Consider the following 23,023-nt stretch of genomic DNA (forward strand, 5'->3'; position numbering starts at 1 on the left):
ACCTAATTAGCAATGCCAGGAACACATGCCCTCTGAAATGTTTCTGTGGATTTCAGTTATATATTTCTATTCTATAGCTTTTTCCTCTATCTCATTGCATCTCAGTGAAAGCTGTGTTTAATTTTCTGCCTAGCGTTGACTCTCTGTGCATGTATAAGCATACACGTACAATCCCAAGTGCAAGCCTGTTTGTGCGTGTATGGGTAAAACAGACCTTTTAATTCCTTCTTAGATGTCAGCGCCATCAAGGGAAACAATAACTCCTTCCATCAACCAACTGCGTGGCTTTGCCAAAGCAACTGTTCTCTGTTGACATTAAACACATTCACAGACATACAGACTATACCATAGAATAATCAACGGGGAATAACCGTGCCTCAGCGCTCCCCGAGCCTGCCTTGAATGGAGAAAAGCCCTGGTAGGGGAACAAGATAGCTCAATTTGGGGTCACATCCAGAGCCAGCGTAAGGCTGAGTGACCTGGCTGTTTGTGGCCCTGTCCTCCCCAGGACCAGGCTCCTGCCTGGGCTGTGTCTGCCTCCTCGGGGCACTCAGCGGCATGGCTGGGCCCTGCTGACACTAGATGGTGCTCAGTGGTTGTGCTTGCTGGAACCGTGGCTGAGGCCTCTTCTCCAGTTTCAGTGGGGAATTTTGGGAGAGGCACCAGCCAGTTTTGCCTGCTCTTTTCCCAAGGGCTTCAGGCTCCACAAGGAATGCTGCTCCACCAGGAACGGTCTTCTTCTATGCAACGGACATGCATCTGCCCAATTCCACCTCTTCCATCCAGACTAGGCCCAAATTATCCCTGACTTGAGAAGGGATAGGATCCTTTTGCCAGAGAATGGCAAGACAGGAGTGACTATCAGCATGGAACTGATGGCTGCAGGGTAGAGCTTCCCACTCTGAAGGAGGGCCTGTGCCATGTCTATGTGCACGTGTGTATATCTGCTCATGTAGGAAGCTGTATCTTAAGAGCTCAGGAAGCCAAGCAGAGAATCAGCTCTGGAAACCCTTTGCACCTCTGATCCCTCATTGTTGACTGTGCTGCAGAGGCATTATGTGTGTGTTTACAGATGAAAAAGCAAAAATAAAATGAATGCTGGCTTTAAAATTCTGTTCAGCACAGCCTTCTGCATGATTCAAAATGTTTATAAACACAGAAGTTAATGTAATCAGCACTGCAGCAAATACACCACAGGTACACAGCAGAGATGCAAGTGTCAAACACCCTCCCAGCTCAGAATGACAGGCCTCTGCTGTGGGCTTTTCATTGAACAAAAGCAGCTGGAAAAAAACCCACCGAGGAATGCTTTAAAGAGCAATTTCTTCCTTCTCCTCCACCTCCCTCCTCTTTCCAATCCTTTTGGCAATCATAATTGTAAAAAATAATATAAGATATCCATTCCTATTGTGCCTTTCAAATCCCAGGGATGTGCCAGAGCATGTGTGCATGGGGAACCACTGGGAAGCCACCAGTGGAGGGAGCAGAGGGTTGTTCCTGGGTGACTTCTCCTCCTTGGCAAACAGTGGGACAGAAAATGGAAACCCAGTGGCCCACCAGGGCCCCCCATCAGCCCAGAGACATTGTCCCTGAGCACGCACGGCTGCACACCACATCGTCAACAGGAGCTGCACGGACAAAGACTCGACTGAGCCACTTTGTCCAGTCTCCAAACCAAGCAAACCGCGCAGTCCCCTGGGATCCACGCGTCTTGGCCACCTAACCAAGAATCCACTTCTACAGAGTCGTGACATTGCAGGTCCCAAATCAAGTCTACCCTGTGTCCTTCCACACATTAGCAAAGACAATACTGGACCACGTTACAAACTGTGTAGGGCTCCAGGAGATGCATGGGAAATGTCCTGTTATGGCAGGTTGTTGAAGAGATGTTATCTCACATGTCAGCATCAGCAGAAAACCCTTGTGCTGGCTAAATAGTCAAAATGCTGGGCGGACAAAATAGTGCTCTGCTACAAGCGAATGGTGAACTTTTTTTTTTTTTTTTTTTTCCAGGCAAATGTTGTTTCATGCTTTAATTGCAATTTCAAGAACTATATTAGCATGACAACTTATATAAGTGTCAGCCAAGTTACTACACCATTCCTACTATCTGTGCCTAAAACAGATTTCACACGGGGGAATAAAGGAGGGGGCCTCTATAACTCCTGGAGCTCTGTGCTTGTGGCTACTTGCCATCTAAAATGAGGCTTCTGCCATCCCTGAAAATGAAGAAGGGGTAAATGTCACTTCTGCACAGTATTAGGAATGATTTTCTTAGGGGAAGGAGGGATTCCTCATATCCCAGTCCTTCGTACTACTTAGAGCAGCTGTTAGACTCCTTTTTTTTTTTTTTTTATCTTTTCCTCTCTTTGTTTCTGTATAGATTTATGAATGGTGTTTTTGAGTCTCAGATTGGTGCGTGGGTTCCTGTGCAAGGATTGCAGAGGAAAGGCAGTCTTGAAACCCATTCCCTACCATTGCAGGCTCCATGACATAATTCTACAGCACAGGCCAGCTTAAAAGGAGTTAGGGCCCCTGCTCCCCCTTTTCTGTCTGCGATGCTCTTTAAAAACTTGCTTCTAGGAGAATTAGAAACAAGAAAAGAAAGAATCAGCTAAGCCAGCTGATACAGCAAAGCACAAGACTAGCCCCATTTGCCCCTCAAAGGATATGCCTGCAGAGACCTCCTCCAATAATTAAAAAAAAGTATGATGCAATTAAATATGTTACATATTATGATATTCCTCCCTCAGAAATAACAAAAGCTGCCAAACCAAAGCATTCTACTTCAGCCTTTCTTGCTCATGCAGAAGTCCCTTTGGGCTTCACGGAAATTTCGGACTCACAAAAAGCTGGAGAACAGGGGCCCCATGGCACTGTGCAGTAAATCTTAGAAGTTAACAGCCAGAACTGTGCCAAATGCGATGGGTTTTGCTTTGCACAGGATCATGAAAATAATACATTCTGGCTCAATAAGTTAGGCCTGATGCACCAAGGCTGAGAGTCTACTGCTACTGCTGCTAACGGATTTACATTTCTTTCTCAAATGATTGAGGTCTGTGACTGGGGAGGTCAAGGTCCAGGCTGCACTGTGGAAACTCCAGTCAGAACATAGTTCAATGTGGAGACTTGATCACAATTTACACAACTTAGAGACCTGAATAGGGCAGTCTTTTCTGATCTGGAGATCTCTCTTTACTGGATTAGGAAAAAAAAAAAAAAAAAGGAAGAAGAAGAAGAAAAGAGGGAGATTTTATGAATTAACTAGCCAGATAAAGAATCAAAGGACAGTAAAACTGACTACTGAAACAACTGTTGCAAGCATGTTGTGTACTTTCCACCAGGACCGTGGTCTACATTTTTAAGCTCTGCGCTGCTTCACAGAAGCAGCAGGAAGCAGAAAGCACTGGGTGAACCTGTGCAGCCTCCACTCTGCAAGCAGGATGCCCAGGGGAATACCATTGGCCATAAAGTCCATGAAGCTATTAACTAAACCTCATTACTACGTAATAACATTTTGTTATTTTATAACAAACCTTGTATCTGGCTAATCCGCTTTGTTACAGAGCTGCCCATCCTTCCCTTGAACAGGAATTAACTTCTAAAGGAATTAAAAGGAGGAGGAGACTGCTGAGGGGTCCTTAGAGGTATCTTTTTATAGCTGCTGGCTGCCCCCCCTTCCCTCCTCCACTATGTGTGGTATCTTTCCCCACTGCTTCTGTCCTTTTCTGCTTGCCAGGCATTGATTTGTTCCTGGACTCTTCTAATGGAGCTTGAAATCAACATGACTTTGTTGTTGGTTGTTGTCATTGTTGTTCACATCTTTGTCTGGGGTTCAGCATCATTGTTGAGGCCAAGGCAGCTTGGGAACTCGCATTAGCAGCCTAAATACTTCCTTGGCTAAAGGTTCGCAAAAGGTGGCTGTGCCTGCATAATATGGCCTGTTACAAAGCACAAGGGTCTCCCTCCTTCAGCGTTTCAGCCCTTCTGCCTCTTGCTAGTCCTCCAGCTTGCCCAGGCACACAGAGTGTGTTCAAAACATGGCCCTGCATCCGGTAGGCCGCATGACAACACTATGCATCACTGAGGATCCACAGGCAAAAGTATTTATGAGCGTAAAGCAAAATTCCATGCAATCTATCCATTTTAGGCAGGCTTAAGGAAGGTGCCTCTATATGTCACACCAGCGACTAAACGGGCAGGCTGCTGTCGCTTCCAGCAGCCGTGGCCTAGGCATTCCCCTCTCCTTGCCGAAACCCAGCAAAGCAGCAAGAGCCGCGGGGACGGAGGCGCGGAGTGGGAGCCCCACGGAGGGGCGCCCCGCAGCCCTGGCAGCCGCATCCCTCCGCCGAGCTGGAGCGCGGCCGGGCGGCGCCGACCGCGGCGTGCGGCGGCGGGAGCGGCGCGGGGCCGAGGGGCGACGCTGCCGGGCAGCCCGGCGGGGCCGGGGAGCGGGGCCAGGCAAAGAGTTAACGCAGCGCCTGCCTCCGCCCGGCGCTGACATCACGGCGGGGAGAGGGCGCGCGCCGCCGCTCCGCCCGCGAGTGTCTGCGTGTGCGTGAGCGCGTGTGCGAGCGAGCGAGCGGGCGGGCAGCTCCTGCAGCCCGGGCAGCCCGCGCCCCCCGCCGCCAGCCCCGCGCCCGGCCATGGAGCGCCGCAGCCGCCCCGCCGCCGGAGCCGCCGCCTGAGCCCCCCGGAACCTCCCGGAGCCGCGCGGAGCGGAGCGGAGCCCCGCGCGGCGCAGGCAGCGGGCGGGGGCTGCCGAGCCCCGCCAGCCGGAGCCACGGGACCCGCCGCGCGTCCGAGTGGCGGCAGCAGCCCGCGGAGGGCTCTTCTCGCCTGCTTCTTTTTTTCTTTTTGTTTTTATTTCCTCCCCCCTTTTTTTCTTTCTTTATCTTTTGGCTGTGTTGGGTGTTTTTTTTTTTTTTTTTTTCGATTTTTCCCCCCTCCCCTTCGCACTCACCCGGCTCTGCGGACGTGCTCGCTGCCGCGGGAAAGCAGCCGCGCTGCCCCGGCGCCCGCAGCCGGCCCGAGCGCCCCGCCGAGCCCCACGGACCCTGCGGATGTGCGAAGCTCCCCTCCGGCCGCCGTTTCTGCTGCCCGCCTGCCTGCGGGGCGCACCGTTGCTTTATCTTCCTGCGCCTACATTTTTTTTTCTTAAGCAGACCTGAACATCATCGCGGGCAGGGAGGGTGGGGGGCGCTAGCAACGCTGCCAGACCGACCCCTGCCCATTGCTGCTAAGGAACTCTCATGGCTTCACAGCTGCAGTCAAGTTGCCCTGCATCTTGGTGGACTATCGGAGTTTGCATCCTGGCGGCCACGCTCCTACCAGGTGAGCTTCTACCAGCTGGGTGGCCAGTGACACCAGGGGCCACGGGTGGCATTCGGGGGGCTGCAGGGCTGGGGCAGCCTCTGGAAAGGGCTGCAGTGGACAACGGGTGAAAAGGGGTGCGGAAAGTGCTGCAAGCGGCAGGGACGGGTGGCATTGGCTTCTTCGGGGTATGTATCTGAGTCTGGAGCAGGTGTGGAAGCATCTGCGTGAGGGAGGAAGAGAGTCAGGGCCGATTTCATCCTTGTCTTGGAAAGGAACAACACGATCGTTTGTTTTGGAGGCAGCTGCAGGCAGTGGGCTCCGGCATCCTGGGAGCTGAGGCGGTTTGTTTGCTTTTTGGATCGAGCAATGTCTAGCGAGGCATAGCAGCCAGGCTTCCCGGGAAAGGGAGCCACAAGGCTGGGTAATGAGCACAGATGTTTAGGAAAGAGAGGGAGGTTTCAGCTGTCTGACATCATGAACATCCTCGACATACACATACATACACACACACACACGCTTCCTACATGCATCTTTTGCAGAGGGGCTGGACTGCTCCCCAGTTTCAGACTCTTCTGTCATTGCTTTTGCACTTGTCTGGCTCTGGTTCTGATCCATCCCTGGAGAGGAAATGGGTAGAGATTTGCATTGGCATCTCCCTACCTCTTAGGCTCTAGCCTAGTGGTGGCAAAAGAGCCTGTGCGTCCCAGCCCAGTGCTCAGTCTGGCCCTACACTCTAGTACAGCTGCTAGAAGCAGGCAGGGGACTCACTTTCCCTAGAGCTTTGGTGATGTGTGTGGGGACTCTCTTATCCTGCTCTGGTGCTGAGTGGGTTAACGTCATCCTGGAGGGCTTTCCAGAGCTGACTGTCAGACATTCACATGGCTGGGGGTGGAAAACAAGCAATCTCACCTTACAGCTTTTGTGAATGAACTGGGAAGTGTATTTGGGAGGCAATATTTTTGTCTTTTGGAGGCTAGGCTCCTGGTGGCTGTGGCTGGAGAGGACAGCACGTGCCACCGTCCAGGCCAGGACGCCATCCTACTGCAGGGGCAGGAGGCAGTCAGTGCCTGCACAGGGAAGGGGGCTGCAGCTGGAGAGAAGTTGCAGCAAAGGAAGGATGGAATTGCCTCCTATTCCTCCTCCGATTGAACTGGGGCAGCAGCCTCCCAGAGCAGCCAGACTGGCTGGGCTGCAATTCAGAAATGTGGCTGCAGCTGGCAAGGTCTGGGCTGTGAGAACAAATGCCAAGGCCCATGGATCCCTGGTGTCTGCACGGCAGGAGATGGCCTGGCCCAAGCACACTGACTGGATGGTGCACCTACCATTGGTGAGGACAGCGGTGAAATGGGGCACGGGCTGTGCGCGCATAGCGGGTGGAAATCACAAGACCAGGGAGACTCTGTAAGAGGCGAGAGGTTAGAAAGGCAGGTCTGGCTCTGCCTCTGTACTCACAGGACAAAGGGATTTGCTGCGCATTGCAGAAAGTGGTGATGGAAGGGACAGCCTGGGGCTCTGTGTGCTCCACTGTGTTCCCAGGCAGGTGCGTGGCTCAGCTCTTTGCAAGGAGACTCCAAACTTTCCATGCAGTTCTTCACCTGGCTTTTTCTCCCTCTCTTCACTCCACCAGACAACTCAGCACAGGAAAGCCTTCACAAATCCCCTGGGAAAGGCAGGGAAGGGGGAATGATGCTGTGGTGACTGTGCTGAAAGAAAAGCCTTGCCCATGCCCCCAGTCCCAGTAGGAATTGCTCTCACGACAGAGAGACTGTGCAGTGAATCTGGGGGCAGCCTGGTGTCACCTTGTCCTGTTAAAGAAACTTTTCTCCACTTACTCTGTTTCTGGCTATTCTCAAGGCTTTGCAGCCAGTAGTCAGGCAATCTTGTCCCCAACATTCTGCAGTAGCCTAATCATTTGTCTTGCACCATCCCGCAGACAACCCTGCCAGGACAAGCCACTAGTGCATCTAAGGGTGCCTTGCCATGCAGAGGTTGCAGCCAGCTCTGCAATGCTCTGGGAGCATCATTGTTCCTGGCCCCTCTCAGTGATCACCACTTACGCTGCAGTCTCTGTGGGAGACCAGGTCAACAACCGGACCAGGTCAGCATTGGAAGCATTTGTGGGAATGGCTAATCCTACACCACTTATTCTTTCATTCAGCCAGTCATTCCATTCATCCGTACACATTTGTGCTGCATGCAAGTCACTGAGCTGTAGCAAGGGACCAGCACCAGGCTGTGCCAGGCGCTGCGCAGGAACACAACAAGCTGACAGTCCTTACAAAGCTGCAGGCCTGAATGCCGCACTGAGGCAAGAAGTTCCACGAGTTGGCAATGCGCTGTGCCAAGAGCAGCAGAGGGTATCTGTGTATATGTATATGCATTTTTATATATATGGCAAGCCATACGTAAGCTACGACTGCAAACAGACTTACCAGAGAAAAGAGAAAAGGGAACTGAGGATCCTCTATTTTAAGTATGAATTAGGAGCTACAAACTTTTTTTGGGAGAAAACGTAGTTCAGTACCCAGCACCCATGAAAGATGGGAGGAAGACAGGAGACAGCCTGCTTGCTGGAAAACCTTTCATGGTCATCTGATTACTGCCATTTCATTTTGTTCTCAGCCACATGTACTGCATCCTCCTTCTGACAATGTCAGCTTTTTTTTTCTCTTTATAAAGAAATAAACGTTCCCTGCTCTAAAACTACAAGATGTCCCTTATAAAAACCCACTTTACTCAAGCAGGTAATCAGCTCAACTGTCCAGAACGATTCAGCTCAGGGTTCCCACAGTCTCCCATGCAGATCTGCTTGCCTGTCCATTTGCAACCATTAACAAGATATCAGCTCAGGCTACTGCATTAGAGCATCAAGATATTAATATGAATAGGACCTATTGGAAGGCTATGGGGTAAAATGGTTGAGGAAATCTTGGCAGCTGATCTCAAGAGGGTTAAGAACACTCAGGTTAGATTTATGCTTTGCAAGTATTAAAAATCTGTTTACATCTGACATGGATCTTACTGTATCCTGAGATGCAGCCACATAGAGAAGATGCATTCATCTCGTATTTGGACCCACATCCAGAGACCTGGGCCTCTCTTTCCAAACCCTCCCCCTCTGACAGGGACAAATTCCTGCCTGCTATTGCTGGGCTACTCCTCAGGCTCAGACAGGGGCCTGTGAGTCTTTATTTGCAAAGTGTTTTGAGATCCTCAGCAGGGGAGAGCTGGAGAGGTGTTCAAGGCTTTGACATAGGGTTTCTCCACCACAGTCTTTTAAAAAAATCATTGACTGAGCTGTAGTGATCCAGAGGCCTTAGGTCAAGCTTGACTGCAGCTGGAGAGAGGGTTTGTTTCTGGGGAGACAGGACTGCTCTCTGGAGTGCTGGGAAGAGCCACTGCAGGGGCTGCTCCATTTCCTACGCAGAAGCGCATCCTGAAGCAGCTTCAAAAAAGACAAGAAGTTCCTAGAATTTTGTTCCTTGATTTGAGTTGCTGGTTATTTTTCCTTCCTCCCACCTATTTCTTCCAACCACACAGAAACAACATCAGACTATTTCAGAAAGTGAAAGCATGTCTTTTGCTGATATATTCTCACTAAACTTTGCAGGTTGCAGTGGAACCAACCCATTGTGTTTTAAGCAGGACTTGAATGTATGAGCTCAGGTGTTTGTCAGTGTGGGTGAGGCACTGGGCGGCAAAGAGAGTCTGCCCCTTGGCCATGGCCCAAGCAGGGCCATGGTTCATGCTGTTTGCTCTCTGGACGGGTAAAGTTAATAATCCACAAGCTCCTGGCCCTATGTACATAGGTTCAGCTGCAAAGAGAGTGCAGGAAGAGGAACATTACAACATCCAGTCCCAGACAAAGTCTTGAAATGAGCCAGCGGCTCCCACCACCTCAGCACTGGGAAGCTGGCACCTCCCCGCTTGGGTCGCCTCTCCTTTGGACCATACCAGCTGCAGACCTGGGCTTGCAGAGAGATAGTAGCAGAGCTATCTTTGGGCACTGCTTACACCTTGGCTGAATCGCCAAGGGAAACTGTAGAGCCAGTTTTCATGATCTGAGCCTCAGCTGTCCTACTGTCTGTTCACCTTTCCCTCTGCTAGCGCTGCGACAGCCCATCCAAAGACGGAGGCACAGCTATGAGCAGCCCACTGCTACTGGGGCTCCTTGTGAATACTGCAGGGATGAGTTTGCAAGTCCTAGGGTGCTCAGGACCTCCAAGTCAAGGCTTGCGTCCTGTGATGTCATTGCTTGAGGCTGAAGTGGCTCTTGATTAGTATTGCTCCTCACAAGCCAAAGGTTACTGGTGCAAAGACCAAGGAAGAAAAGAAAGAAAAAAAAAAAAAAGAGAGGTAAAGGACAAAAGCAGTCCAATCTGAGCAAACTCTAGAGATCACCTCACTTAATACATCAGATTAAATCAGGGCAAGTTAGTGTTGCCAGCTGCCAGCACTGGGACCCGGTTTGCATTTGAGACACCTCTTGTGTTAATTACCGGAGCACAGCCATCCCAGCACAGAGAATTCGGAGCTCTTGGTGGCTGCGGCAAGAGCTCTGTAATGCAGATCATTTCAGGTGAAAACTTAGTTAATTAAGGAAGGAGACATCATGCAGCATATCCCTCTGCTTTTCTCCTGGATGTTGCTGAGGCCCAGATTTTCTCTGTCTTCCAGTTCTTTGCCTCTCTTGGTGCAGGCTTCATTACAGGGATGGGATAAGACCCTATTCACACATCTACTCTCCCAAGTCAGGTCTCAACATGAAGCCTCTCAGCTCTGCAGAAGGAAAACTCCTGTCCAAGCTGTTCAAATACCCAAGTATCACCCCAAGCAGGAAGGAACAGCATCTTCCAGACTGTGAATGAAAGCCCATAGGAGCCAGCAAGGCACACATCTGTCCTTCCACTCTGCTGGGTTTTCATGCCTGCGTTTCTGGCTATCTTCGATAGAGTTGTAGGCACAGGGTCTGGGATTGCCAGCAGTCAGTTATTTTGTCTGCTTTATGCTGTCTTTTGCATGTGTCCCTGCCTCTGTGCACACAGGACGTGGGGGTAGTATAATACCTTGTTGTCTGTTTGCTCTTCCTTTCCATCCTGGAAGCAGGTGCAGGCATTTCCATAGGCCAAAGTTCCAGCAGAAGTCCCAAGGCAGATGAACAGCAGCTAGGAGCATAAGAGGGAGAAACACAGCTTCAGCACCTTGCTGGTTGCATACACCAGGGTGGTTGCTTGTGCCCTGCATGGCACAGGCCTGGGGTGACAGCAGCCACGGAGAAGCCTGGCCAGCAACCTCTCAGCACTGCAGTTTCCCCATGGAGTGCTGGGTGAGTAGGAGAAACCTCACCCAGCTCAACAGAGCATCTCTTCTCCGTTCCCCCAATACAAAGCCATCACTGCAGGAGGCTTATAATCCTTCTTGGATATTAGTCAGTGTGGCACAGAAGGAAAGCCTTTCTGAGCACTGTCTTCACAACTCTGCCTTCTGCTCCAAAACTTCCCTTTCTGGTTTTGGACCAGTCCACTTTGAGACTGGTATGCAGCAGTACTCTGTATCTTCACTAAATCTTTACACACAAAGGGAGAAAGAGCTTGAAGAGAGGCATCACTTCTGGGAGCTTCCTTTTCTCTGAGAGGGAGAGAAGGAAAGAAAAGCCAGGAAGGAAGGAAGGATTTATATCCTGTCCCCCCTCCCACCAGCCTACCTGCCTTTTAACTGTAGGATGGGAGGGGAAACAGTGAAGTGGCTCCACCTGGTCATGATCATGTGGGAATGTTATAGAAGGACCTGCAAATCACATCCCATCATATTACTGCCTTATGCAGCAGGGTACAGTTGGGCTGCATGACTGTGAGGCAGCAGGTGTGTCCAGGACTGGAGTCTGTCTCCATCTCATCCTCAGCAACTTCTCTCTCCCAGGAAAAGTCCAAGAGTGGGCTGATCTCAAATCCATTTTTCCCTTCCCATGGAAAATCCCTTTCCCCGCCTCTTTCAACACTGAGGCATGTGGAGACAGGGCGAGCGGGGACAGAGGGTGCCTGCAGCTCACAGCTGGTGGCCAGCATCCAGCACGTCCCCGCTGGTACCGGGCGAGAGCACTTTGGAGCACAATGGCCCATCTGTGTGGGCCGCAAGGGCCTGGAGCCGAATGCCCCATGGCCACCTGGGACCATGAACAGCCTTGTTCTCTGTGCCAGGCTAAAGATACGGCAATCCAGCCCTGGCTGCTACAGTGGAGGGCCAGTGGACACACTAAGCAGATCCAGGGGAAGCATCCATTTCAGTAACTGCTTTCTGCACTGGCAGTCTCACACTTGGCAAGATTGTGTGTCATTCCTTATCCCCTGGTAAAATAACCCCAGGAGCCAAGGGCTTACCAGTTGAGAGGCCGTTCGCAGGCCATATGGGCCATCACCAGGAAGGACAGCCCAAGGCAGCAGCATTAGAGCATATTTCTGCTCGTGGAGTCAGGACCATACGTCACTGGGGAGAAGAGTGTGTGACAGGCTGAGCAGAGGCCTGTCGTGAGGGGATGTTGTGCTGAGTATCCTAGGTGAGTCAGGGGTTGCAAGCTGTCCATGATGGGCAGAAGTTTTGGACATAGGGGAGAGTTTAACATGATAGACAGGGATTATTTGGAGGCAAATAGGTAGAGGTGGATGGGGAGCAGAGCAGCAGAAATCCTAATGCTATGCAGCCCAGTGCAATGCACTATCACACTCAGGGCATGGGGGAACAGCAACAAACCCTGCTCTGTCCTTGAGCAGCCCAAACAAATGAGCCAGAGTCGGGGCTGGGTGAGTTTATCAGCAAACCACGGAGTCATAACTGACCCCCAAACCCAAACCCACAGCTGTGCTGGACCTTCCCCCTGCCTTGATACATCTACTCCACCCCTCGGGGGCCAGGGATTAGAAAAGAAGAGCAGGTCCTGGTGTCCTGGTGTGCAAAAGCCCCAGCTCCCTGTGACTAAGGAGCTATGATCGTTGCACTGGGGTGGCCACGTGCTACTTGCCCAACAGGGCAAATGTTGGGAGCAGGCAGGAGAGAGATGCACATTAAAGCCCCAAGGAGAGCTTGGTGTCAGGAATACTGCTCTTCATGGCAGAATTAAGCTGCAAGTGGTGTGGTGTGATCACAATCCATTTAGGGCCTGCACATACAGATAGGAAAAAGATTGCAAAGACGTCACAGCATAGAGTATTCCCTCTCACTACTGTTCCTCTTGTTGATGTCACCTTGTTCAGTTACCCAAGTCCAGCCTTGTTGCAGAACCAACCCTTACGGAGGCTAGAACTGAAGGCAGCAGCTCAGGATGCACTGGCGTGCACTGCAGACAACTGCACAAGTGCATACCGGCTAGGCCTACCCGTGCTCTTCCCTGTCTCAGCCAGTACAATGGCACAACAGCTGGGGACCAGCACACCGCTGCAAGGAGCGGTGCGTTTTGGAGGCCACTGAGGGGTGAGACTGTGCCCATTTATGGCCACTGAGGATGAGGGAAGCGTATCATCACAGCATTTTTGCCGTGCACTAATTGGTGTCAGCTGCCGTGGTTTCCCTGGGAAGCGGGACCCCTCTCGGTTCCTCTGGCAGTCCGTGTGTTGTACCCCACAGACAGACATGCTGTAGCTCGCTGGAACGGTGAATTCATGTTTGTGCATTGCAGGGCCGAGACCTGGGTGATAGGTAGTGAAGAAAGGGCAGTCTCACACTAGACTGACCTGCAGGGCACCCATCATCATGACTTCAAAGTCAGGTGGTGTGCTCATTGTGCCATATAGGAAGAGCACATGGTTTCTTACCAAAGGCTTTCGAAAAGGCTTCTTGCCTTTGTCTTTGAGGCTACAGTTATGAAAGGCTTCATGTGCACCAGCACGTGAACCAACACACATGTTCCCGGACATGCTCCGTCCCAGTGTTTGTCCCTGCACAGGCATGTCCAGCCTGCCGCCAGCATTCCCGTCACCCCTTGCTTTGCATGGCTTCTCTGCTGTCTCCGAGGGAGAGGAGTGTTTGGAGGGCAAGGGGACCTGCTGCTATTGTTGGTGACATCTGCAGCCACCCCTCTCGCTGCCCAGTCCAGGTGCTGCCTTCCAGCTGCAGGCAGGGATGTGAAAGACCCAGACCTTCTGTTCAGCAGCAATGCCACCTCTGTGGCGTCTTCTGAACGTTTGCCGCACAGGGAAAGGGGGTTGGGGGATTGCAGGGGCTTGGGAGAGTCTAGGAGCTCCGTGAGGAGATTTTTTCCCAGCGATAGGTTTGAGTTTGCTGAATATTTCTCTTGTGCATTGCAATGCCAAGGACCCAGGGATGGGGGAGGACTTACCGGGATCTCCTTGCCCAGGGAGTGATTACAGCATGCTCTGATCTTTAGAGGCGGTCTGTTTGGGGATTTGCTTGGTGCTCTGATGTCTGATGGGTGTGTTCATGGATCCCTTTGATTTGGGCTGAATAGGATCTAGCTGGGAGGATGGCAGCAACTCTGGCAAGGGATGGGAGGCTTGCACAGAGCACAGCTTGTAAAACAGGGAATGCTCTCAGTGCCTCAGCTCCCAAGAGGAATTAGAAGCAGGGCCAAATTCTGCAGGAGGAAAGCTGCTGAGGTAGACGGTAGCCTTGCCCCTGCCTAGAGCTGTGTGGTCTCAGCTCCTACGGGATGTGATCCCAGACACCAAGTAAGCAGGGCTAGTACAGGCATCCCCTGACAGGATTTAGGGGAGCTGATTTGCATTTGTGCCTGATGCAGTTGAGAACTGAAGCAGCAATTTGCCAGTGAAGGAGCCTTTATCCCCTCATTCCCCACACCAGTCCTTCTGGGAGTCCAATTTCCCAGCCTACAGAGGAGGAGTAGCAGTAGGAGTGACTGCTCTAGGGCTAATACTTCTAGCTATCCCAGTATAGAAAGATGATTCTTGCTTTCCTTCTTGGTATGGCAGGAAAAGGCTTTCAAAATGTATCCTGATTCTTAAATACCCTTTTTGCCTGTGGTGTAAATACTAAAACATGTTTTTTTTTTTTTTTCTTTCCCCTCTCTCTCAGAGTTTAAAAATATCGCTAGCCTGGGGAGGTGCATCTTTCAGTGAGATTTATAACGGCTGCTCTCAAGTGATGTGGAAAATGAGCCTCCCTCTGTCCCATCCAGCCTGGCACCTTCCAAGAATTTATTTCCTTTATTTGCATGTGCCTAGGAATACTTAGAAGCTGTATCTCCGCCCAAGCACTAATTATTTAAGTTTTGTTTATGGTCAGGCTCGGGGAAGCTGAGTAGGTCAGGGCTGCCGATACTTCTCCTGCCTGGTTGGAGCAGCCCTGCATTACTGCCATTTGATAAAGATCAGCAAATCACAACTGCAGTATCTATTGCCCGCTATGTATCACCCCAGCCCCGTAAATTAGCCAAGTCTTTGGAGCTGGTGTGAGCGAGGCAAGCATGGCCTCTCGCCGGCAGGGCTGCTGCGCGTAGGCGAGGAATGGTGAGCAAGCTGTGGGCAGGAGCTTGTGAGTCAGCACAGCAGGAAGCTTGCTGGGGCAGAGGCTTTTTCGTGCGGCACCTCGTGTGGCGGGGATCCTCACCTAACCGAAGCCTGCAGACGCTATCTCAGCTTTGCTTGCAGTAAGGCTGAGAGAGGAGCTGCTTCCTATCCATGCAACTGGTATTGCCTCGTTCCTACTGTGTTCCCATCAGCATGGAATGCCTGCAGCATTGCTCATCCCATGACACCCCATTCACTTGCATCCTAAAGCCAGTAGGCATCTCCTGCTGAACACGGGTAGACAAGAACCTCTGGACAGGCAGGATGCTCTGGAGTACTAGCAGGAGCTGCCAAGGTGGGGACCAGCCCATCCCACAGAAGTGATGCTCCCAGGGAGCCATGTCCTGCCCCAGTACCCCTTCTCTGCCTGTCCACCACAGAGGAGCTCAGGAGGCAGCTGGCAGGGTGGGGAGGGAGGTACATCCCTCCCAGGGCTCCACACGTGGCCTGTGCAGGAGGGCTGCTCTCCCACCACTATGCCAAAGCTTCCCAGCCCTGCACTGATCCACAGGAATCTATATTCTCTGGAGGCCATGTGGCTGCCAGTGCCTCTGCTCCTGTCACGCTCTGTGATAAAGAGAGAGCAAGAGAAATTTTGATTACATTATGACAAGCAGCAGAGAGATAGAGTGAAAGCTGCAGTCTGCCTATTGTAATTCCAATTATCAGGGGTAATGTGGCCAAAGCCTGACAGCTGTATTGATCCAAACTTTGTATGGGGAGAACCTATAATGCAGTCTTTGAAGGTCCCTGGGGCATGGGGCTGAGCACATGTACAGCTGTGGGGCAGAAGAGGAGATGAAAGGCTTGTTTATAAGGGGGGATGTGAATGGGAATCGCACCTCATGGTCTGAAATGCCAGGCCTAGCCTGGTAAGTAAGCTCTCTCTAAGGCTGGATTTGCCTCAAAATCTGTGCTGCAAAATCCCCTTGAATCCCTTATTACAACTTGCTTTCTACCTGCACGTTGAGCACGATGCCTTCTCAAGGAGATGTGTGTGTGGAATGAGTTTGTCGGTACTCAGCTTCTTCTCTACACAGAACGAATCCAAGCAAAATAAACCAGCAACAATCTCCCAGCTGGATGACAAACGCCAAGAGCTGCATGAGAAGGGGAAAGGAAGGGAAAAAGAGGAGTTTCCCTCTTGCACTTCAAGGCAAGTCCTCAAGGTCAGAGCTGAGGCACGCTGGCAGAGGCTGTCGGCAGGCTGTTTGTGCAGATGCCATCTCAGCTGTACCCTTTCTGTGGCTAAGGGGAGGACTCCAATTTGCGGTTTCACTGTTGTATTGATCTGAGACCTTTCGCTAGCTATAAACTCACTTTCAGAAATATAAGGTTAAAGCCATTCTTTTTAGCTATATATTTTTGTATTCCTGACATCCCCAGCGGCTGCTGTGCCTGCAGAGTACCTCACGGCTCCTTTGCACTTGTTGGCAATGGGAATACCTGCTGCCTCACACCGATTTCCACCCGGGTTGAATCAGCTTCTACTTAGAGGGAAAGAATGGCCTGGAGGTGATGGCAAAGTGGGCTGAATTCAGAAGCGCTGGCATCGTTCCTTGGTTTCGCCACAGGCTCCCTGGATCATCCTTGGCCAGCTCCCTTCACCTCTGTGTGCCTTTCCTTGTCAAAAGCTTCTGGTAGCCGTCTCTCTCCGCTCTGTTCATATTGCCCTGTGTTTGCATGCTGCCTTGCACAATTGATCCTGCAGTAGTTACTCTATACAAGCAGCAGACCTATTGCAAAGCCCAGGGAAAGGTGACTCCCCTCTCTTTTGTCATTTTTCATTGCAGCTGAGATCAGACTGCTCCCTGCTCAGGGATTTTAGAAGGCAAAAAAATATTTTATCTGGATATACATATACAAATTTTTCTGTTGGGGCAAATATTGGATCCAATTTCTTTCTGCTCTGATTCTTTGGTGTGAGGAAGAGGGTCAATGTGGTCCATTCATTTCTTTGCTTGTTTTCATGGCAAAAGCCTGTTTATTTCTCACACCACTATCTTTGCTCTGAGGTTATTTCTCAGGTTATTGCAATCCGTATATGCAGGGGGGTGCTTGCTGGTGAGAAGTGTGGACCATGGTCAAGTATCCCCGTTATAAAGGGTGCAGTAAAGCCCTGCCTGTTGCATGCACAAGCGCTTTGAAAACCGCCTGGTCCTTCAATAATAAGGGACAGGCAGCAATACACTGGCCCTGTGAACCACTACATGTGTTTCTCAGGTGAGCCATCACACAGTACTCAGGTTGCCTCTGGCAGCAGATGGATTTAAACAAGTGTCTTTATTCTGCAAAACCTTGCCAGTCTGTGTCCTAGGTGAGATAAGAACTTTAGCCATGTGTGCAAGTCTCTGAGGGATTCCCAGGATGGGGAAACTCTTCCCTAGGAAGGTGTATGCCCCAAAAAGGCATGTGTTTTTGTGGCCCAGGGAACTGTGAGGTATGCTGTGGAAGGGGAAGGAGACTCGTGTGCAGATCTGGGGATGAGATGCTGCAGCTCAGGGTGAAAGCAAGAAACCAGCAAGCTCAGTGTCTGCATCCACTCCGTCTGGAGGTCTGTCTGCATCCCCTGGGTCCTCTTCCGTGATCCTCTACTAGATCCATTACACCGTCAGATTGTGTCTGTTTTTCCCCAAAACACCCTGGCAAACCAGGCTGGGAGCAGGTCAGACTGGGAGAGCTGTTATAAAAACATGGTCAGGACGAAAAGAGGAATGGCAAGGTTTAAAGTTCCATAATTATCAATTACTCATGATTCCCATGGGACTTTTTGGAGAAAAAAAAAAATCCCTCTCTTTTTGTAAAGGCGCTTCGTGGGACATTAGTCTCTGTCCTGGCCTCGTGGAAGCTTTTTTTTTCTGCCTGCTGCCTGCCTCCAATGGGATTAATAAAGAGCTGCCAGAGAGCTCCTTATCTAGCCACAGAATAATGTTTGCAATACAGGGAGGGGAGGCAGCTTTGATCTGGGAAGACAGCAGGAAAAGAAAAGGGGGAGGGGGATACTGGGGCGGGGGTGCAGGCGTGGGAAGCGGGCATGGCTGCTCCCCATGCCAAACCTGTTCTGCAGGGAAAGGCTGCCGGTTTCCAAGGCTCACTGGGCTGCAGAAGGGAGGGAGGGATGCATGCACCAGCATCACTCCAGGGTGCCCTGCCCTCCTCTTGGAGCAGCCAAGGCGGGGGCCAGCAGCTGCTGCTTTCTGCAGAGCTGGTGTGTCTCTTTGGTGGGGAAGATGAGCCAGGAGCCCAAGCACCAGCTTGCTCTCCCTGTTCCTGTCCCAGACCTGGTGTGGGGAAACCGCTTCACCACTCCCTCCTGCTCCTGGGCTTTCCGGGAAGAGGGGTGACAGCATGGAGGCTGCTGCCAGTATTCGGGGACGGGAGGGAGCTGGAGCCCGCTGCAGCCTTGCCCTGTCTCCCTGTGTGCTGCACGGCCCACCCCGAATCGCTGCCCTCCAGCCCCCTGGCCACATCCGCGCTGGCACGGTGTTCGCGCCCGACGGCAGCCCCAAGGCACAGGGCCGCACCCGGGCGGCAGGACGGGCTCCGGCGCTTCCCACGGGTGCGGGCTGAGAGCCGGCTGGGCCGGGCCGGCCCCCAGGCCAGCATCCCTGAGCACGTGCCAGGACCACGGGAAAGGGAGCAGCTCGGCGCAGGAGTGGCTGCTGTGAGCAGGAGAAGCACCAAAGTTTTACCCTGCTGCCACACTTGCTCCGTGCCACCTCTCTGCACCTCTCCCCGGGATGCTTCTTGCTTTTCCTCCTATTCCCAGCCTCTTTTGCATCTGCAGCCCCAGGGTTTTGGGCCCACAAAGGATGAAAGGTGCAAGCAGGATGGCTGCGTGGCCCCTGCGGTGCTCTGCCCAGCTCCGCACATTCCTCACTCATCTGGGGCTGAACTGTGATAGTGGTGGTTATGGCTCCACCAGGATCCTGTTATGCAGAGCAAGTGTTGCTTTAGGTCTCTCACGAGAAAATGGGCCTGAGCAGTTGAGACATTCTGTGCGAGACACTGAGGTTTCTAATAGAAAAGCTGCTTTCTCTTCCTTGCAACAAGGCTTGGCTCCCTTAGGCGCCTCTGCCCTTTGCCGGTGTTCAGGTGGCTTTGCAAATGTGAAGGGGTGGTTTCAGAGCACAGCCCAGTCTGGGCTTCAGTACATCCAAGTTTTAGCAGCCTTATGCTTAGCTCTGAAAATCAGATGAAGAGTGAAAAGGCCTGCATCCCTGCAAAACACCTTTCTTTTCTCTGGGTGCATGTGGCTTGCCTAGCCCTCAAGCACACAAGAGGTGGGTACCTCCAAGAAGGCTTGGATGCTGCTTGCCAGACCCAAGGCCCCACACCACAGCCCCGTGAGGACACGCTTGGCAGTTAATCCCCAGAGAGATTAGTGCCTGAGTTTTATCTTCGCCCACCCTTGGCTCCCGTCTGCTCTGTCTGGGAGATGGGCTCCCTGGCACTGCCAGACAGACTGAGCCCTGCGCCCACTCACTTTGCACAGGGAAAGGTCCAACCCCCGGAGCCCACCGGCTGCAAAGCCTGAAAGCCAGGGTTGGAAAAGGGAGGCAGGAGGATTTGCATGGATGTCCACGTCTGCCTTTCCCAGACATAGGAAGTGCTCTGCTGTCTGGCAACAGCATTAAATCCTAGATGTCCCTTGCACCCAAGCTCCTGGCCGAAGGGGGCCCGCCATCTCTCTCTGGTCTTGTCCCTCCTGGGTCCCGCGGCCCCAGGACTGCCTGGTGACCCCGCGGCCTTGCCGGATGGCCCGGGGACAGGGGCGCAGATCTGCCTCTGTGGAACCGGGGCCGGGCATGCAGCCGGGGTGCAGCCCCGGTGCGCTCCCCCGCGTGCAGCTCCCGCTCTAATTGGGATTTAGCTCGCCGGGACCATCTGCTTCTTTTCGGCCCGTTGCCATGGTGATGGAGTGGCTTGAGACAGAGGTTTAGTGAGCGGCAAGCGAGGGAATGCTGGGAAAAAGAGAAAAAAAATGCAAGAAAAAGTCTTCCTTTCCCTGGGCGGAAATGAAGGGGAGAGGGAGGGATTCTGCCAGGGCCCCAGCATGGCTGTCCTCTTCCTGGGCTCCTCCTCCTTTTTTTCCACGCTTGCCCTTGGCGGACAGGCTCAAGTCTTGCCCAAACTGACAGTGGAGACATGACCGGGCCCTCTGCTTTGGCTCTGCACCAGCCTCTGCTTTGCTGCACCAGCAAAGAGCTCCAGCAGAGCTGAAGGAGCTGGGCACATTCCTGAGCCCTGCCTGGGTGCGCAATGGAGAGGACGATGCAGTGCATTTTGCTGTTGGTTTTAATGTGAAGCGTCACTTGTCAGACCAAGTTATTCCTGGCTCTTCTCCTCGTTTAAAATAAGCCTGGAACGAAAGCTGTCCCTGATGAAAATCGCTCCCTGCTATTTGTGTGCGCTTGCATGTATCCGCATGCGTGTGTATGTAATTCAAATGAAAGTAGCTTTAAAAAGCAAACAAAGGAGAAAATAATAAATAACTATCTTCCCATAGACAGTAGGATATTCAGGGCTAATATATGACAGATGAAAATGAAATGAACAGAAAGTGACAGACTGACAGACATGTTTTTGTGCTCGGTTAGCTTCCTCATAGAAACAGGATAATTCAGGTCGGAAGGGCCTTGGGAGGTCACCTGCCTACCTGCTGAAGCTGGGAGCTGCTGATCACCTTCCTTTCAGTAACTAAATACCCCTTTGCGGAACAAGAAAGGGCCACTCTCAGGCAAGGCTTACATGGGAATAGCAAACAGGAGCAGGGAGGTGCAAGCCCGGGGGCTTTCTCGCTGCTGATTGCTGACTGATTAAAATGGGGTTATGAACAGCATGTGTGCACGGCAGACACGCGGCAGCCAACAAAACAGTAGCAGGCTGGGGGAAGCCTGAAGACATAGCTCCTTATGGGGATGATATTTGCAAGAAAGGCAAGCTGAGATGGTGGAGGATGAGGCCTTTTGTTTGTTTCTGCTACACACAGAGAAATGGGATTGAGTTATCGCTGTATATCTTTGTGCTGGAGCATGAAGGCAAGAGGAGGCATTTGGGGACAGGGCAGAGCGTGCTGCCTTGAAGGTAGTCTTGGTTTCTCTGGGCCCAGTGAGAGTTGAGGAAAGCTGAATATTGACCTGAGGCTCCTCTGACCTGTGCTGGGAGCTGACAGGAGAAACCAGGGGCTCACATGGCCTTTAAGCATGACAAGATGGCTTAAAACAACCTTTTTCCCTTCTCCCTGTGCCCCAGATCTCAGTGCAGCAGGAGTGAATGTCACCTGCTCCCCTATGACTAGCGATTTACAAGCACTCATCCTGCTGCTTGTTTGCAGAGCAAATGCCCTTTTCCTGCCAGCTCTGCCCTCCCTGCAGTAGGGAATCAGCATATTCTGGGCTGGAAGCTTCTCCCAGATTTATGAGCATGCTCTTCACCTTGAGAGGAGGGCTGCCTTGCCCTGAGACAGGTTTGAAAGCCGAAACACCAACTGCTCACTTAAAGAAGCAGCACTGATCCTCCAGCAAAATTTCCTTTCTTTTTTTTTTCAGTCCATGAGTTGTAGAAATAGAGAAACAACAACAAAATCTCTCTTTTTTTCTCTGCAGAGAGGAACCCCAAACTATTCTGAGCAAAATCAATGTGACTTAAAAAGAACTCACGGATAGCACTAATGGGGGATACTGCCTCCTTGCCAGAGACCAACAAAAACGCACAATAAAAACCTCCTTTCAGCTTCCTCTCCCCTTGAAAAGCAACGTTCTTTAATTGGCTTTTAATCTGGAGAAAATGAGCACTCCTTGCGTTGAATTGGTAATAGGGGATAATATCTTACTTCTGAGTGATGGGATATTTGATCTCAGTGCATTAGAAACCCAAGCATATGCCTGTGAAATCAGGAGGAGAAAGGGACGCCAGGGCTGGCTCATGGCCCAAATAGTACCACAGCTGCTTTTTTTATTTCCAATAATAATTAGAAATAGGATGGGGAACAATCACCTTTTGTCCTGTTGCTCCAGGGCATCGAATGGCACTGGGACCTGGAGAAAAGCCTTCAAATATGACATTGAGCGTACAAGGGCTGTTGACATTACTTAGACACTTAGTGGGACGATCCCCAACCAGTGTGGCAGGTTGCCTCACCTCACCCAGGGTTTTAGCCATCGAAGGCTTCAAATATCTGAATAGAGGCATGCAAGGAGGGCAGTTATGCTAGACATGGTCCTTGCTTAGCTCTAAGCATATAGGAAACGCTGCGAAGGGGCAGCTTCTTTGGGTAGCACACTCCATGGGCAAGCACTGGGATGGCAGTGGTGGGGGGCACAGCAGGAAGCAGACTTGTACACCATCATTTTCCAGGTAACCTTGGGCTAGGCAGCTTGTTTGGAAAAAAAACCCACCGCTCTCCTGCACTTCTGTCCTTGCTGTCCATGCACAGAGCCAAGTACTGCAGCAAGCTCTGCATAGGCAACCTCTGTGGCTGCATGTTTGCAGCACAGGCTGAGCATCTCTCAGACAGTCCCACAACTGGGCTGTGTGCCTCTTGCATTCTTCATCTCTGCTTGCATCTCCAAATGGCGCTGTCAGGCCTCCACTGGTCCCAAAGCAGGCTTTGAAAAGGGGATGAAAAGGGGATAAATCAAGTAGTCACCAGTTTACCCTCCCCAAGTGATATTAGCTGTGCAGGCATCACAGAGGTTTTGCAGTGTTATCCAAAGTGAAGATCATTGACGTCATTCGCCGATGGATTTGGGCCTGTAGTCAGTTCAATCATGCGGTGCAGGGAGGAGCGGTAGCTGCTGGGAGGCATGTGGGCCTAGGAGAGAAAGGCACCGACAGCGCTGGGTCCCTGCGCGCTGAGCCCAATGAAACGTGCTCTTAAATGCCTCCTGGCTCCAAGCTGACTCAAGCACACACAGGAAACTTGTGGATGTGGATGACACCATTCATTCCTGGCTGGTTTTGTTTGTTTGCTGCTTGCTGCAGCTGCCTTTGGAGCAATAAATAGCTGGGTATCTTGCTTGTGGTCTGTGCAAGGTAGTTAATATTTAATCAGAGATCTGAAAGTGGATTTCTTTGGTTGGTTAGAAAAAAAAAGAAAGCTTTTTCTGGCTTTAGAGCTAAGCAAATAGCTCTAGACTTTGCAAAAAGCTCAGGGTCAGCTTTTAATT

The 23,023-nt window shown here is 51.6% G+C and overlaps 1 protein-coding gene across 3 annotated transcripts in view; it reads left to right on the plus strand.

Moving 5' to 3' along the window:
- The first annotated feature begins 4,926 nt into the window (after positions 1-4,926).
- The window catches only part of NECTIN1 (nectin cell adhesion molecule 1), a 98,045-nt gene continuing 79,948 nt past the window's right edge, over positions 4,927-23,023 (plus strand). For all 3 annotated transcript variants that reach the window (XM_088520598.1, XM_088520599.1, XM_088520596.1), the window contains exon 1: positions 4,927-5,334. In XM_088520598.1, coding sequence (XP_088376724.1) covers positions 5,253-5,334 — 82 coding nt within the window. In that variant the 5' untranslated portion in view covers positions 4,927-5,252. The remainder of the gene's footprint in view (positions 5,335-23,023) is intronic.

This window comes from Tinamus guttatus, unplaced genomic scaffold (genome assembly GCF_059628265.1).
Source record: "Tinamus guttatus ecotype Peru unplaced genomic scaffold, ASM5962826v1 Tinamus_guttatus_pri_ptg000093l, whole genome shotgun sequence".
Classification (NCBI taxonomy): Eukaryota; Metazoa; Chordata; class Aves; order Tinamiformes; family Tinamidae; genus Tinamus; species Tinamus guttatus.